Source organism: Panulirus ornatus, chromosome 42, assembly GCF_036320965.1.
Source record: "Panulirus ornatus isolate Po-2019 chromosome 42, ASM3632096v1, whole genome shotgun sequence".
NCBI classification, from domain to species: Eukaryota; Metazoa; Arthropoda; class Malacostraca; order Decapoda; family Palinuridae; genus Panulirus; species Panulirus ornatus.
The window spans coordinates 17811107-17827607 of NC_092265.1; the positions used below are offsets into that span (position 1 = coordinate 17811107).

The 16501-nt window shown below is 42.2% G+C and overlaps 2 protein-coding genes across 2 annotated transcripts in view; both read left to right on the top strand.

The window, feature by feature from the left end:
• Positions 1–10256, top strand: part of LOC139762008 (apolipoprotein D-like) — a 25970-nt gene extending 15714 nt beyond the window's left edge. The window contains exons 5-7 of the mRNA XM_071686790.1: positions 6475–6563; positions 7779–7889; positions 9772–10256. Of these exons, the coding sequence (XP_071542891.1) occupies positions 6475–6563; positions 7779–7889; positions 9772–9920 (349 nt within the window). The 3' untranslated portion in view covers positions 9921–10256. The remainder of the gene's footprint in view (positions 1–6474; positions 6564–7778; positions 7890–9771) is intronic.
• A 3970-nt stretch (positions 10257–14226) lies between these two features.
• On the top strand, positions 14227–16021 carry LOC139761945 (actin-binding LIM protein 2-like). Its single transcript, XM_071686649.1, has one exon. The coding sequence runs from the start codon at positions 14857–14859 to the stop codon at positions 15478–15480; it is 624 nt and encodes a 207-aa protein (XP_071542750.1). The 5' UTR covers positions 14227–14856; the 3' UTR covers positions 15481–16021.
• The last annotated feature ends 480 nt before the right edge of the window (positions 16022–16501 follow it).

Here is a 16501-nt window from a genome sequence, read left to right on the forward strand (position 1 = left end):
TATATATATATATATATATATATATATAAATTCATATATATATATATATTTATATATATATATATATATATCCCTGGGGATAGGGGAGAAAGAATACTTCCCACGTATTCCCTGCGTGTCGTAGAAGGCGACTAAAAGGGGAGGGAGCGGGGGGCTGGAAATCCTCCCCTCTCACTTTTTTTTTTAATTTTCCAAAAGAGGGAACAGAGAAGGGGCCCAGGTGAGGATATTCCCTCAAGGGCCTAGTCCTCTGTTCTCAACGCTACCTCGCTAATGCGGGAAATGGCGAATAGTATGAAAGAAAGATATATATATATTTATATATATATATATATATATATATATATATATATATATATATATATATATATATATATATATATATATATATATATATATATATATATATATATATATATATATATATATATATATACTGAGTCCTGGAAAGAGGGGCAAGTATGAAGTCTGTTGGGGATGAGAGAGCTTGGGAAGTGAGTCAGTTGTTGTTCGCTGATGATACAGCGCTGGTGGCTGATTCATGTGAGAAACTGCAGAAGCTGGTGACTGAGTTTGGTAAAGTGTGTGGAAGAAGAAAGTTAAGAGTAAATGTGAATAAGAGCAAGGTTATTAGGTACAGTAGGGTTGAGGGTCAAGTCAATTGGGAGGTGAGTTTGAATGGAGAAAAACTGGAGGAAGTGAAGTGTTTTAGATATCTGGGAGTGGATCTGTCAGCGGATGGAACCATGGAAGCGGAAGTGGATCATAGGGTGGGGGAGGGGGCGAAAATTTTGGGAGCCTTGAAAAATGTGTGGAAGTCGAGAACATTATCTCGGAAAGCAAAAATGGGTATGTTTGAAGGAATAGTGGTTCCAACAATGCTGTATGGTTGCGAGGCGTGGGCTATGGATAGAGTTGTGCGCAGGAGGATGGATGTGCTGGAAATGAGATGTTTGAGGACAATGTGTGGTGTGAGGTGGTTTGATCGAGTAAGTAACGTAAGGGTAAGAGAGATGTGTGGAAATAAAAAGAGCGTGGTTGAGAGAGCAGAAGAGGGTGTTTTGAAATGGTTTGGGCACATGGAGAGAATGAGTGAGGAAAGATTGACCAAGAGGATATATGTGTCGGAGGTGGAGGGAACGAGGAGAAGAGGGAGACCAAATTGGAGGTGGAAAGATGGAGTGAAAAAGAAACTATTTTACTGATAGTCTCTCACCCCAACTCTCATTTGCCCTTTTTTTCACCTCTTGCACCTTTCTCTTGACCTCCTGTCTCTTTCTTTTATACTTCTCCCACTCAATTGCATTTTTTCCCTGCAAAAATCGTCCAAATGCCTCTCTCTTCTCTTTCACTAATACTCTTACTTCTTCATCCCACCACTCACTACCCTTTCTAAACAGCCCACATCCCACTCTTCTCATGCCACAAGCATCTTTTGCGCAATCCATCACTGATTCCCTAAATACATCCCATTCCTCCCCCACTCCCCTTACTTCCATTGTTCTCACCTTTTTCCATTCTGTACACAGTCTCTCCTGATACTTCTTCACACAGGTCTCCTTCCCAAGCTCACTTACTCTCACCACCTTCTTCACCCCAACATTCACTCTTCTTTGTGGAGGCTAAGGTGAAGATATATATATATATATATATATATATATATATATATATATATATATATATATATATATATATATATTTTTTTTTTTTTTTGCTTTGTCGCTGTCTCCCGCGTTTGCGAGGTAGCGCAAGGAAACAGACGAAAGAAATGGCCCAACCCACCCCCATACACATGCCTTGATTCAATCCACTGACAGCACGTAAACCATGGTATACCACATCGCTCCAATTCACTCTATTCTTTGCCCTCCTTTCACCCTCCTGCATGTTCAGGCCCCGATCACACAAAATCTTTTTCACTCCATCTTTCCACCTCCAATTTGGTCTCCCTCTTCTCGATCCCTCCACCTCCGACACATATATCCTCTTGGTCAATCTTTCCTCACTCATTCTCTCCATGTGACCAAACCATTTCAAAACACCCTCTTCTGCTATCTCAACCACGCTCTTTTTATTTCCACACATCTCTCTTACCCTTACGTTACTTACTCGATCAAACCACCTCACACCACACATTGTCCTCAAACATCTCATTTCCAGCACATCCATCCTCCTGCGCACAACTCTATCCATAGTCCACGCCTCGCAACCATACAACATTGTTGGAACCACTATTCCTTCAAACATACCCATTTTTGCTTTCCGAGATAATGTTCTCGACTTCCACACATTCTTCAAGGCTCCCAGAATTTTCGACCCCTCCCCCACCCTATGATCCACTTCCGCTTCCATGGTTCCATCCGCTGCCAGATCCACTCCCAGATATCTAAAACACTTCACTTCCTCCAGTTTTTCTCCATTCAAACTCACCTCCCAATTGAATTGACCCTCAACCTTACTGTACCTAATAACCTTGCTCTTATTCACATTTACTCTTAACTTTCTTCTTTCACACACTTTACCAAACTCAGTCACCAGCTTCTGCAGTTTCTCACATGAATCAGCCACCAGCGCTGTATCATCAGCGAACAACAACTGACTCACTTCCCAAGCTCTCTCATCCTCAACAGACTTCATACTTGCCCCTCTTTCCAAAACTCTTGCATTCACCTCCCTAACAACCCCATCCATAAACAAATTAAACAACCATGGAGACATCACACACCCCTGCCGCAAACCTACATTCACTGAGAACCAATCACTTTCCTCTCTTCCTACACGTACACATGCCTTACATCCTCGATAAAAACTTTTCACTGCTTCTAACAACTTGCCTCCCACACCATATATTCTTAATACCTTCCACAGAGCATCTCTGTCAACTCTATCATATGCCTTCTCCAGATCTATAAATGCCACATACAAATCCATTTGCTTTTCTAAGTATTTCTCACATACATTCTTCAAAGCAAACACCTGATCCACACATCCTCTACCACTTCTGAAACCACACTGCTCTTCCCCAATCTGATGCTCTGTACATGCCTTCACCCTCTCAATCAATACCCTCCCATATAATTTGCCAGGAATACTCAACAAACTTATACCTCTGTAATTTGAGCACTCACTCTTATCCCCTTTGCCTTTGTACAATGGCACTATGCACGCATTCCGCCAATGCTCAGGCACCTCACCATGAGTCATACATACATTAAATAACCTTACCACCCAGTCAACAATACAGTCACCCCCTTTTTTAATAAATTCCACTGCAATACCATCCAAACCTGCTGCCTTGCCGGCTTTCATCTTCCGCAAAGCTTTTACTACCTCTTCTCTGTTTACCAGCTCATTTTCCCTAACCCTCGCACTTTGCACACCACTTCGACCAAAACACCCTATATCTGCCACTCTATCATCAAACACATTCAACAAACCTTCAAAATACTCACTCCATCTCCTTCTCACATCACCACTACTTGTTATCACCTCCCCATTTGCGCCCTTCACTGAAGTTCCCATTTGCTCCCTTGTCTTACGCACTTTATTTACCTCCTTCCAGAACATCTTTTTATTCTCCCTAAAATTTAATGATACTCTCTCACCCCAACTCTCATTTGCCCTTATATATATATATATATATATATATATATATATATATATATATATATATATATATATATATATATATATATATGAATCAGTCGTTTGTTTTGAAGAATGCATGTGAGAATTACTTAGAGAAACATAAAGATTTGTATTGGCATTCATAGATCTGGAGCAAGTATATGATAGGGTTGATAGAGATGCCTTGTGGAAGGTCTACGAATATATGGTGTTGGAGGCTTGTGTTCGAGTATGTAAAGAGGAAAGTGAGTGGTTCTAGGTGAACGTTGGTCTATGGTAGAAATGTGTGATGTCACCATGGTTGTTGGATTTAGGTATGGACGGGGTATGCAGACTCACGGGGTTAAGGGGGCCTGGGAAGTGAGTGATGTTGTTTGCTGTTGACAGAGCACTGGTAGCAGATTTGAGGGGAAACTGTAGAAGTCATCGTCTCAATATGGGAGAGTGTATTACAGGAAGAAGTTGAGAATAAATGTGATGTGAACAAGTTTAATTGTTAGGCTTATCAGAGCAGAGGGACAGGTTAGCTGGGGTGTGAGTTTAAATGGAGATAATCTGAAGGAAGTGAAGAGTTTTAGATATCTGGGAGTGAACATGGCAAAGTGCAGAATTGAGTCATAGGGAGGTCGAGGAAGTTAAGGTTCTAAGACTTTTGAAGATTGTGTGAAAGGCGAAAAGGTGAAGTAGTTCCAACAATGTTGTATGGATGCGAGGCATGGGCTATAGATGGGGATGGTTGGAGTAAGGTTGGTGAATTGGAAGAGAAATGTTTAAGGACAGTATGTGGTGCGAGGTAGTTTGATAGAGTTAGTAATAAAACTGTAAGAGAGATGTGTGGTAAAGAGAAGAATGGGGTTGAGAGATCTGAAGAGGGTGTGCTGAAATAGTTTGAACATTTGAAGAAAATGAGTGAGTAGAGGTTAACAATATATGATCTCAGATATATATTGTTGCTCTGTATTTTTTACATATGTGGTGTGGTTTCTGGCGTACTGACCATCCAGCAGTTTATAGCGTATCAAATCGAAACCAAACGTTGAGTGATATCCTCATGCAGACACAGAACTTCATCATAGTTGGCAGGAATCACTATACATTTTATGAATTTTCGTTGGACACAGCTATACAACCGCATATTTACTTGTCATCTCTCTGATAGAAGTTAGTCAGGCCGGTTCTCTCATGAAGACTGCATCCTTTTATCTCTCTCGAAAATCGTCCCAGAAAATCCTAGAATATCTCAGTTATCTCTAGTTCTCTTCTGAGTCATACATCTCAGAACACACCTCTACTCATGTAGGGTCACATGTCATCTCATACGTCACTGCCTCCTACACGTCATCTCATACATCACTACCCCTTGCACGTCATCTCATACGTCACTACCTCCTGCACGTCATCTCATATGTCAATACAACACGTCATCTCATACGTCACTACCTCCTGCACGTCATCTCATACGTCACTACCTCCTACACGTCATCTCATACGTCACTACCTCCTACACGTCATCTCATACGTCACTACCTCCTACACGTCATCTCATACGTCACTACTTCCTACACATCATCTCATACGTCATTACCTCCTGCACGTCATCTCATACGTCACTACCTACTGCACGTCATCTCATACGTCACTACCTCCTGCACGTCATCTCATATGTCACTACCTCCTGCACGTCATCTCATACGTCACTACCTACTGCACGTCATCTCATATGTCACTACCTCCTGCACGTCATCTCATACGTCACTACCTACTGCACGTCATCTCATACGTCACTACCTCCTACACGTCATCTCATACGTCACTACTTCCTACACGTCATCTCATACGTCATTACCTCCTGCACGTCATCTCATGCGTCACTACCTACTGCACGTCATCTCATACGTCACTACCTACTGCACGTCATCTCATACGTCACTGCCTACTGCACGTCATCTCATACGTCACTACCTACTGCACGTCATCTCATATGTCACTACCTCCTGCACGTCATCTCATACGTCACTACCTACTGCACGTCATCTCATACGTCACTACCTCCTACACGTCATCTCATACGTCACTACCTCCTACACGTCATCTCATACGTCATTACCTCCTGCACGTCATCTCATACGTCACTACCTACTGAACGTCATCTCATACGTCACTACCTACTGCACGTCATCTCATACGTCACTGCCTACTGCACGTCATCTCATACGTCACTACCTACTGCACGTCATCTCATACGTCACTACCTCCTACACGTCATCTCATACGTCATTACCTCCTGCACGTCATCTCATACGTCACTACCTACTGCACGTCATCTCATACGTCACTACCTACTGCACGTCATCTCATACGTCACTGCCTACTGCACGTAATCTCATACGTCACTACCTACTGCACGTCATCTCATATGTCACTACCTCCTGCACGTCATCTCATACGTCACTACCTCCTGCACGTCATCTCATACGTCACTGCCTACTGAACGTCATCTCATACGTCACTACCTCCTGCACGTCATCTCATACGTCACTGCCTACTGCACGTCATCTCATACGTCACTACCTACTGCACGTCATCTCATACGTCACTACCTCCTACACGTCATCTCATACGTCACTACCTCCTACACGTCATCTCATACGTCACTACTTCCTACACGTCATCTCATACATCATTACCTCCTGCACGTAATCTCATACGTCACTACCTCCTGCACGTCATCTCATACGTCACTACCTCCTACACGTCATCTCATACGTCACTACCTCCTACAGAACTCGAAAAAAAAGATCACATGAGCTGGTCAGGTCATCCTCCTCCTGGTTGTCTCCCCAACAGAGGCCAGGTGGACGTCGTGAACGGGACGGCGACGCTTTGGAACAACACGTCGGAGGGAAGGCTGGAGGTGGAGTTCCCCTTTACTGAAGGTAAGGCAAGATATGACGGACACATGATGCACAACACAGGCTGTACAGGGAAGGTACGTTAATGCACAACACAGGCTGTACAGGGAAGGTACGTTCATGCACAACACAGGCTATACAGGGAAGGTACGTTCATGCACAACACAGGCTGTACAGGGAAGGTACGTTCATGCACAACCACAGAATGACTGGCAGACGGACAGATAAGCTAATACACACACACACACACACACACACACACGCACACACACACAAATGATAAACACATACTCATTTACATAGTACATAGTTTATGGGTGCATGTATTACTGTTACCTTTACACCTACCAATACGAATAGTATGCTGTTACAATATCTGCAAAAAAAAGGAAAATGCTTGAGATATATGTGAGGAAACCAACTAGGCTGACACCTGCCTCAGGTCCTTCCTCATCACCTCAGTCACCTGGCCAGTCATAGCCACTGGTGTCTTAGTGATACGTAAATTTTGCATCTGTCGTATGACGCGCATGCGCAAGGATCTAGTGTCACGCCCATCTATAAGCCGAACGACAATGAAGTCTATCTACCTACATCCACGAGTGACTCAGGTCATCACTGGTATCTTAAATCTTCCTGACACGAGACGTAAGATCGTGAGGCCGTCACTTTCCTCAGAATCTTGAGGTGTTGGGTACTGCCGAGACAGTGACCGAAGAAGCACAGGCTTCCCTCATCATAAGTTTTCATGTTGTGACGGTGTCAAGTGATGGTGATCACAGACGGATGTGGACAGGGACACAAGGCTCGAGTATCAACATGTAGGATGATGGTTGTGTTGACTACCACTGTTCTTTTTCCTCAGTTCAGCTGGTGTTGCGCTATGTCACATACATCTCAATATGCTTCCAGTTAAGTAATCAAGTTTGTAAAAGGCATCGAACTCTCCTTATCAAGTTGTTTTAAAAGTTATGTTGCCATCGTACAAGATAGAAGTTATCATACTAAAAGTTGCTCCTAAAGGTTAAGCTCTCGTGATGAAGATTCCCTCACTAAACAGACGTTGTAGTAAAAGCTAAGTGATCAAACTCATCTGCTAATGCTTAAGGCTAAGTTGCACGTCAGAAGTCCCCCTCTCGGATACACGACTTACATCACGCTCATATGGAGGGGTATACAAGCAAACCTCATACACGTAGTATACCATTCATGTTCACGTTGACCTTCTCCCTCCTACAGATATTCCCAAGCCTGTTGGAGGAGGCACCAACTACGAAGTGGTGGCCACGGACTACGAGAGCTACGCCGTAATCTACACCTGCTCCTATTTCGGGCCTGGTTTCAAGTTCGGTGGGTGTGTGCTGTTCATGCTCGTGTGTGTGTGTGTGTGTGTGTGTGTGTGTGTGTGAAATTACCTCAGTGCTGCACGGGTAGAAATCACTCGTGGGGCCTCATTTCTCAAACCTCCTCTACTATCGTACAACTTTCTTCATGCTGCCTCGTTAACCATGTCCTCACTCAAGTTATTCCATTCATCCACCACTTTTACTATGATAGTAATTCTTTACATCTTTTTAACATCTTTTTTGCTTAATTTAATGTTAAGTCTTCTGGTTGTTCAATCCCCACGTCTGTCCATGATCTGTTCACCGTCTACACCATCAACTTCGTTAGAAAAGTTGAAGATTGTGATGTCAACCTTCACTCTTCTCTCTTCCATAGTGGGCAAATTTAAGACTTCTAACCTTTTCTCATAACTTAACTCTCTTAATTGTGGCACCATCTTTGTTGTCTTCCTAACGTAGGATATGAAAAATTTGCTAGATATTTTCTGTCTGTCACGGTCCCCTTGTAAGGTGATGCAGCCCTCTACGTTTTTAACTTCCCTGGACATGGCCATTGCGTCATCTGCAGACATATTCAGATGGGCATTCATGCCTTCAAGCAAGTCATACACAAAGATCAAAAAGAGTATAGGTCCCAGAACAGAACCCTGCGGTGTTCCGTTGGTGACACTAATCCGGAGCAGAAGGCTCCTCTGATATGCGTTTTTTATATTCCTTTTGTATAATTATCGTCTGTTTGTATTGTGTAGGGAGGGAGTTTTACTCTCATGGGGCCCGCATGAATTCGGCCGACTTCCAGCACAAGTGTTCGTCCTTCCCTCGTGGCTGGTTGATAAATGTACGAGTGATAACTATCTGTAACTCGTGTTGCCTTGTCACTCAACCTTGTTTATATGTACTGTCTTTCCTCTTATGTACACACACACACACACACACACACACACACACACACACACAGCAACCTTAAGGGAAGGATGGACACCTGTGTCGTGTCGGCTGGCATCTGCTCCCAGGATTCGAACCCATGCGGGCCAGTAGTTATTCTGCATTAGTAATGCTACCCACTACACCACAGAGGCCCATAGTGTGTGTGTTGAAATGGTTAGATATATATAAAGATATGTGTGGGTGAACGTAAGAAAGGGGAGAATGAGTTAATAGGAGTTGGTCTACTTGAGTATTTCGGTAAACGGAAGGTGCATGGGCAAATGGTAAGTGTGTAGGTAAACGGGAGGGGTTAGGGTACACGGGAAGTATGTGGGTAAACAGGAGGTGTATGGGTAAACGGGAAGTGAGTAGGTAAGCGGGAAGGGTTAGGGTAAACGGGAGATGTGTGGGTAAACGGGAGGTGTGTGGGTAAAGGGGAGGATGTGCTGAAGTGCAAGAGTGCGAGGAAGCAGGAGGAATGTGTCTGAAGAAAGAGAGCGCTTGGTAGTGAGGTGAAGGGAACGTGGGGGTCTGTGTCGTCTCCTAGATTATGAACTGCCTTAGGATCATCAATCATTACCACTGAGTAGGTTTGCGGCTTTGAGACGGAGAGATAGGTGAAGAGAGTGAGAGACGGAGAAGTGACTGTTTCCCACCGTCACTTTACAGATATTTTCCACCTTCTTTATTCTTTCCTCATCTGGACCCCATCTGACCTGATGTGACTCCCCCTTGATCTAGTCAAACCGCACAGCAATCCACCTTCAGCTGAGCACCAAAGCTCTTGACCCAACCTTTCCCGTTTCTTCTCTGCTCTAACCCAACCTGACCTCTGACTAATCCCTTGATAAGACAGAGGTGAAGGTCACAGAGCAAGTTTGTGTTGGCCAGGGTCTGGGTAGGTAGGTAGGAAGGTAACCTGATGTGGTGTAGTCTGACAGCTCTCTACCTCCCCACAGAGTTCTCATGGATTGTGGCCCGTCAGCCTACTTTGCCTCCGCAGTTCCTGGTGGAGCTGAAGGAGAGGCTGTCGGCGATGAAGCTGGACGTTAGTCAGTACGTACCCACCCTCCAAGGACCACCAACCTGCCCATGTCACCAGGCGTGAGCCCCGCACTGCCTCGCTCGCTCCTCACTGAACACTTCCGCCGTCTGGCTCCTTTCCAACAAAAAATTGATAAATACTCTCTTGGATGAAGAGAAAACCTTCGTAAAAGTCAGGTATTCATTTTGATAACATCTCCGCCTGGGCTTCAGTTGTCTCTTCATTTAGCTCAAAGTTTGTAAGACAAAACAGGAAGAATATATCTGTAGTCAGCCTAGGCTCGGCGATGCCTACTGTCTAATGCCCAGATTGCCTACCTCTCAATTCAGCAACAATATCCATCAAAGGTGTAAATACAAGGAAGAAGAAGAAGAAGAAGAAGAAGAAGAAGAAGAAGAAGAAGAAAGAAGAAGAAGAAGAAGAAGAAGAAGAAGAAGAAGAAGAAGAAGAAGAAGAAGAAGAAGAAGAAAAAGAAGAAAAGAAGAAGAAGAAGAAAGAAGAAGAAGAAGAAGAAGAAAAGAAGAAGAAGAAGAAGAAGAAAAGAAGAAGAAGAAGAAGAAGAAAAGAAGAAGAAGAGAAGATCGAGGAGATTTTCCCAAGACAAGGAATGAGGTTACTGAAGGAGGGAATGTTGGGAATGAAATTCAGCTGATGATAAAACCACGATGTATAAGTCTGTTTATGTATATGTATGTATACGTTGAAACGTATAGGTATGTAAATGTGTGTGTGGGCGTTTATGTATATGCATATGTATGTGGGAGGGAGGGTTTGTTTCCTTGCGCTACCTCGCTAACGAGGGAAACAGCGGTGCGTGGGAAATTATATGGGAGGGTATTGCGTGAGAGGGTGAAAGCATGTACAGAGCATCAGATTGGGAATGAGCAGTGTGGCTTCAGAAGTAGTAGAGGATGTGTGGATCAGGTGTTTGCTTTGAAGAATGTATGTGAGAAAAAACTTAGAAAAGCAAATGGACTTGTATGTAGCATTTATGGATCTGGAGAAGGCATATGATAGAGTTGATAGAGATGCTCTGTGGAATGTATTACAAATATATGGTGTGGGAGGCAAGTTGTTAGAGGCAGTGAAAAGTTTTTATCAAGGATGTAAGGCATGTGCACGAGTAGGGAAAGAGGAAAGAGATTGGTTCTCAGTGAATGTCTGTTTGCGGCAGGGGTGCGTGATGTCTCCATGGTTGTTTAATTTGTTTATGGATGGGGTTGTTAGAGAGGTGAATGCAAGAGTTTTGGAGAGAGGTGCAAGTATGCAGTCTGTTGTGGATGAGAGGGCTTGGGAAGTGTCAGTTGTTCGCTGATGATATATCGCTGGTGGCTGATTCGGGTGAGAAACTGCAGAAGCTGGTGACTGAGTTTGGTAAAGTGTGTGAAAGCAGAAAGCTAAGAGTAAATGTGAACAAGAGCAAGGTTATTAGGTACAGTAGGGTTGAAGGACAAGTCAATAGGGAGGTAAGTTTGAATGGAGAAAAACTGGAGGAAGTCAAGTATTTTAGATATCTAGGAGTGGATTTGGCAGCGGATGGAACCATAGAAGCGGAAGTGAGTCACAGGGTGGGGGAGGGGGCGAAAGATCTGGAAGCGTTGAAAAAATGTGTGGAAGGCGAGAACATTATCTCGGAAAGCAAAAATAGGTATGTTTGAAGGAATAGTGCTTCCAACAATGTTATATGATTGTGAGGCGTGGGATATAGATAGAGTTGTGCGGAGGATGGTGGATGTGTTGCAAATGTGGTGTGAGGTGGTTTGATCGAGTAAGTAATGAAAGGGTAAGAGAGATGTGTGGTAATAGAAAGAGTGTGGTTGAGAGAGCAGGAGAGGGTGTTTTGAAATGGTTTGATCACATGGAAAGAATGAGTGAGGAAAGATTGACATAGAGGATATGTGTGTCAGAGGTGGAGGGAACGAGAAGTAGGAGGCCAAATTGGAGGTGGAAAGTTGGAGTGAAAAAAATTTTGAGTGATCGGGGTCTGAACATGCAGGAGGATGAAAGGCTTGCAAAGAATAGAGTGAATTTGAATGATATGGTATACCACTCTCAGATATCTAAAACACTTCACTTCCTCTAGTTTTTTCCATTCAAACTTCCATCCCAGTTGGCTTGTCTCTCAACCCTACTGTACGTAATAACCTTGCTCTTATTCACATTTACTCTCAGCTTTTTTCTTTCACACACTTTGCCAAACTCAGTCTCCAGCTTTTGTGGTTTCTTACCTTAATCAGCCACCAGCGCTGTATCATCAGCGAACAACAAGTGACTCACTTCCCAAGCTCTCTCATCCACAACAGACTGCATACTTGCCCCTCTTTCCAGCACTCTTGCATTTACCTCCCTAAAAACCCTATCCATGAATAAATTAAACAACCATGGAGACATCACTCACCCCTGCCGCAAACCTACATTCACTGAGAACCAATCACTTTCCTCTCTTCCTACACGTACACATGCCTTACATCATCGATAAAAACTTTTCACTGCTTCTAACAGTTTGCCGCCCACACCATATATTCTTAATACCTTCCACAGAGCATTTCTATCAACTCTACCATATGCCTTCTCCAGATCCATAAATGCTACATACAAATCTATTTTCTTTTCTAATTTTTTCTCACATACATTCTTCAAAGGAAACACCTGATCCACACATCCTCTACCACTTCTGAAACCACACTGCTCTTCCCCAATCTGACGCTCTGTACATGCCTTCACCCTCTCAATCAATACCCTCCCATGCAATTTGGTTCAGGTATGTAGATGATGTTCTTTGTGTTCGGCCAACAAATGAAAATTTACAAATATTTCTCCCCTTAAGAATTTAGTACCTTCCATCAAACTTACTGTAGAAAATGAAAATAATGGTATGTTACCATTTTTAGATTGCATGATCCATAGACAAGGAAACAAGTTTAAGTTTAGCATATACAGAAAACACACCAATGTATGCTCATATATCCAATATTACTCATCTTAACATGACAGAGTTAAATCATCATCATTTCAATCTATGTTCCTTAAGGCATTACGTATTTGCAGTCCAGAGTTTATTGATGATGAGTTTGAGAAGATATATTCTATTGGATCTAAGTTAAAGTACCTTAGATCTTTCATTGATAAATCCCTTAAGTTAGCAAAGAAATCATTTTATCGAGTTGAGCCCAAACCTCCCATTGACACCAAGAATCTTTTAGTTCTCCCTTTTAATAATAATTGCACTTTGCTTCCCATGTTGCTTAAATCCTTTAATGTAAATTTTGCTTTTAACAACAATAATACCATAAAGAATATCTTAATCAAGAATTCACCAGAAAATTCTCTTGGATGCATCTATAAAGTGCCTTGTGGAAACTGTGATAAATTTTATGTTGGTCAGACTGGTAAGGATCTTTCTGTTAGACTTAAGCAACATAAATATAGTATAAAAACGGGACAAGAGTCAAATGCCTTGTTTAATCATGTTAAAAACTATGATCATTGTATTGATTGGAGTAACGCCATCTTAGTTATCAACTCTAATATCAATGAATCTTCTATTATTAAACCACAAAGAATTATAATTTTGATATCAGTGATGGTCTATACAAATTTCATAACTTTATTGTTGATAAGATTTGTAAAGTGATAAGTTTATGAACGCTCATTGTATGTTTTGGACAATCACATGTTTACCGAATGGCGTCCTAGCTTCGTCTATTCGATGTATATCAACTGACTGTTATATTTCTCTTGTGTCTCCCCTGATGATGTGATTATTACACGAAAGTGCACTTGGGAACTTTTCTTGTTTCTCATATATATATATATATATATTTTTTTTTTTTTTTTTGCTTTGTCGCTGTCTCCCGCGTTTGCGAGGTAGCGCAAGGAAACAGACGAAAGAAATGGCCCAACCCACCCCCATACACATGTATATACATACGTCCACACACGCAAATATACATACCTACACAGCTTTCCATGGTTTACCCCAGACGCTTCACATGCCTTGATTCAATCCACTGACAGCACGTCAACCCCGGTATACTACATCGCTCCAATTCACTCTATTCCTTGCCCTCCTTTCACCCTCCTGCATGTTCAGGCCCCGATCACACAAAATCTTTTTCACTCCATCTTTCCACCTCCAATTTGGTCTCCCTCTTCTCCTCGTTCCCTCCACCTCCGACACATGTATTCTCTTGGTCAATCTTTCCTCACTCATTCTCTCCATATGCCCGAACCATTTCAAAACACCCTCTTCTGCTCTCTCAACCACGCTCTTTTTATTTCCACACATCTCTCTTACCCTTACGTTACTTACTCGATCAAACCACCTCACACCACACATTGTCCTCAAACATCTCATTTCCAGCACATCCATCCTCCTGCGCACAACTCTATCCATAGCCCACGCCTCGCAACCATACAACATTGTTGGAACCACTATTCCTTCAAACATACCCATTTTTGCTTTCCGAGATAATGTTCTCGACTTCCACACATTCTTCAAGGCTCCCAGAATTTTCGCCCCCTCCCACACCCTATGATCCACTTCCTCTTCCATGTTTCCGTCCGCTGCCAGATCCACTCCCAGATATCTAAAGCACTTCACTTCCTCCAGTTTATACATATATATATATATATATATATATATATATATATATATATATATATATATATATATATATATATATATATATATATATATATATATATATATATATGCGACTAGTCCAGCGAAGAAGAAAAAAGGGAAAACACTGTGTGAAGCTTGTGGAAAGAAGTGCTCTGGTGAGGTACTGCGAATTCAAGAGAAGTACTTCCACATCAGTTGCTTCAAGTGCCACAGTTGCAAGAAATCTGTAGCACAGGGAGGCTTCTACACACGAGAGAAAGACTACTACTGTACTTAATGTTATCAGAAGAATTTTGGCCAGCGATGTGCCACATGTGGACTGTATGTGGAGGGGGAAGTTGTGACTTCCCTTGGTAACTCGTACCATCAGAAATGCTTCACATGTGCTCGTTGCAGACAACCATTTCCAACGGGCGAACGAGTCACTTAAACTGGAAAGGAGTGTCTGTGTCAGCGATGTTTGCATATAAATGTCGTAGACTCCCGGTCACCTGCTCGTTCACCTACTACTGGAGGACCAAAATGTGCCGGATGCAAAGAGGAACTTGTGGAGGGACAGGCTTTGATTGCCTTGGACCAACAATGGCATATATGGTGCTTCAAGTGTGCCATTTGCAGACCGTATTACATGGAGAGTACATGGGCAAGGATGGCTTACCGTACTATGAAAAAGATTATCAGGCCCAGTTTGGTGTCAAGTGTGCGTATTGCAATCGGTTCATCAGCGGCAAGGTACTGCAGGCTGGAGACAATCACCACTTCCACCCAACTTGTGCACGATGTACAAAGTGTGGAGATCCTTTTGGAGATGGCGTGGAGATGTACTTACAAGGCACGGCAATATGGCACCCTCGCTGTGGTCCTGGACCCACAGAAAACGGTACAGTCCTCAATGGTTCACTCACTAATGGTCATCACATTAATGGGGAACAGAAAGCTGAGAGAGAACGTGACTTTGATGGTAAGAGCTCTACAGCCTCAGAAACGCAGAATTAAGAACCATTGCAACACAAACCTCGCCAGGTGGTAGAGTGACCCGCAGTGTATCGAGACAGACTTCCCCAGAACCTTTTTAAAGGGGAAGTAAATGTTTATAGTTGTGTTACTGGAGTGATAGTTTTCATACATGGTGCTCTGACAAGAAAATAGTGAAACTGGAAAAGAATGTAGCTTAGACACTGAAGCTTATTCTTTCATTGAAATGTGAACAAATGGAGCATTTTTTTCAAAGTGATAGAGATGGAAAGCAAAAAGGTGTTTTTCTTGAATGTACTGGAAAACTTGAGGTCCAGATAAACTTTTGGTCTGTCAAGACTTTATTATGGCAGATGACCAACTAACTACCCTCATGTATCCAAGATATGGTTGTACTTTGTGTAGTGAAGACAATTGAGAAACATCATAAGCCAATATTCCAGTTTCATGATAAGAGAAGAAATGGACCAGGCAGTATGATACAGTGATTAAATTGATGAAAACTACTATTGTCGTTTGTGTAAATAAATTATACATTTCCCTTTTCCATAGCCAGAGGTTGAACCATTATGTGACATTCATTTTTCCAGATAGAAGTTTCAGTTTTCTAAATTATTTCTTACATTTTTCATATATATATATATATATATATATATATATATATATATATATATATATATATATATATATATATATATATATATATATATATATATATATATATATATATATATATATATATATATATATATATATATATATATATATACATATATATATTATCCCTGGGGACAGGGGAGAAAGAATACTTCCCACGCATTCCTTACGTGTCGTAGAAGGCGACTAGAGGGGACAGGAGCGGGGGGCCAGAAATCCTCCCCTCCTTGTATTTTAACTTCCCAAAATGGGAAACAGAAGAAGGAGTCACGCGGGGAGTGCTCATCCTCCTCGTAGGCTCAGATTAGGGTGTCTAAATGTGTGTGGATGTAACCAAGATATGAAAAAAGGAGAGATAGGTAGTATGTTTGAGGAAAGGAACCTG

What these genes read in the sequence shown, in the direction of transcription:
- LOC139761945 (XM_071686649.1), top strand. Translation starts at nt 14,857, where the DNA reads ATGCTTCACATGTGCTCGTTGCAGACAACCATTTCCAACGGGCGAACG.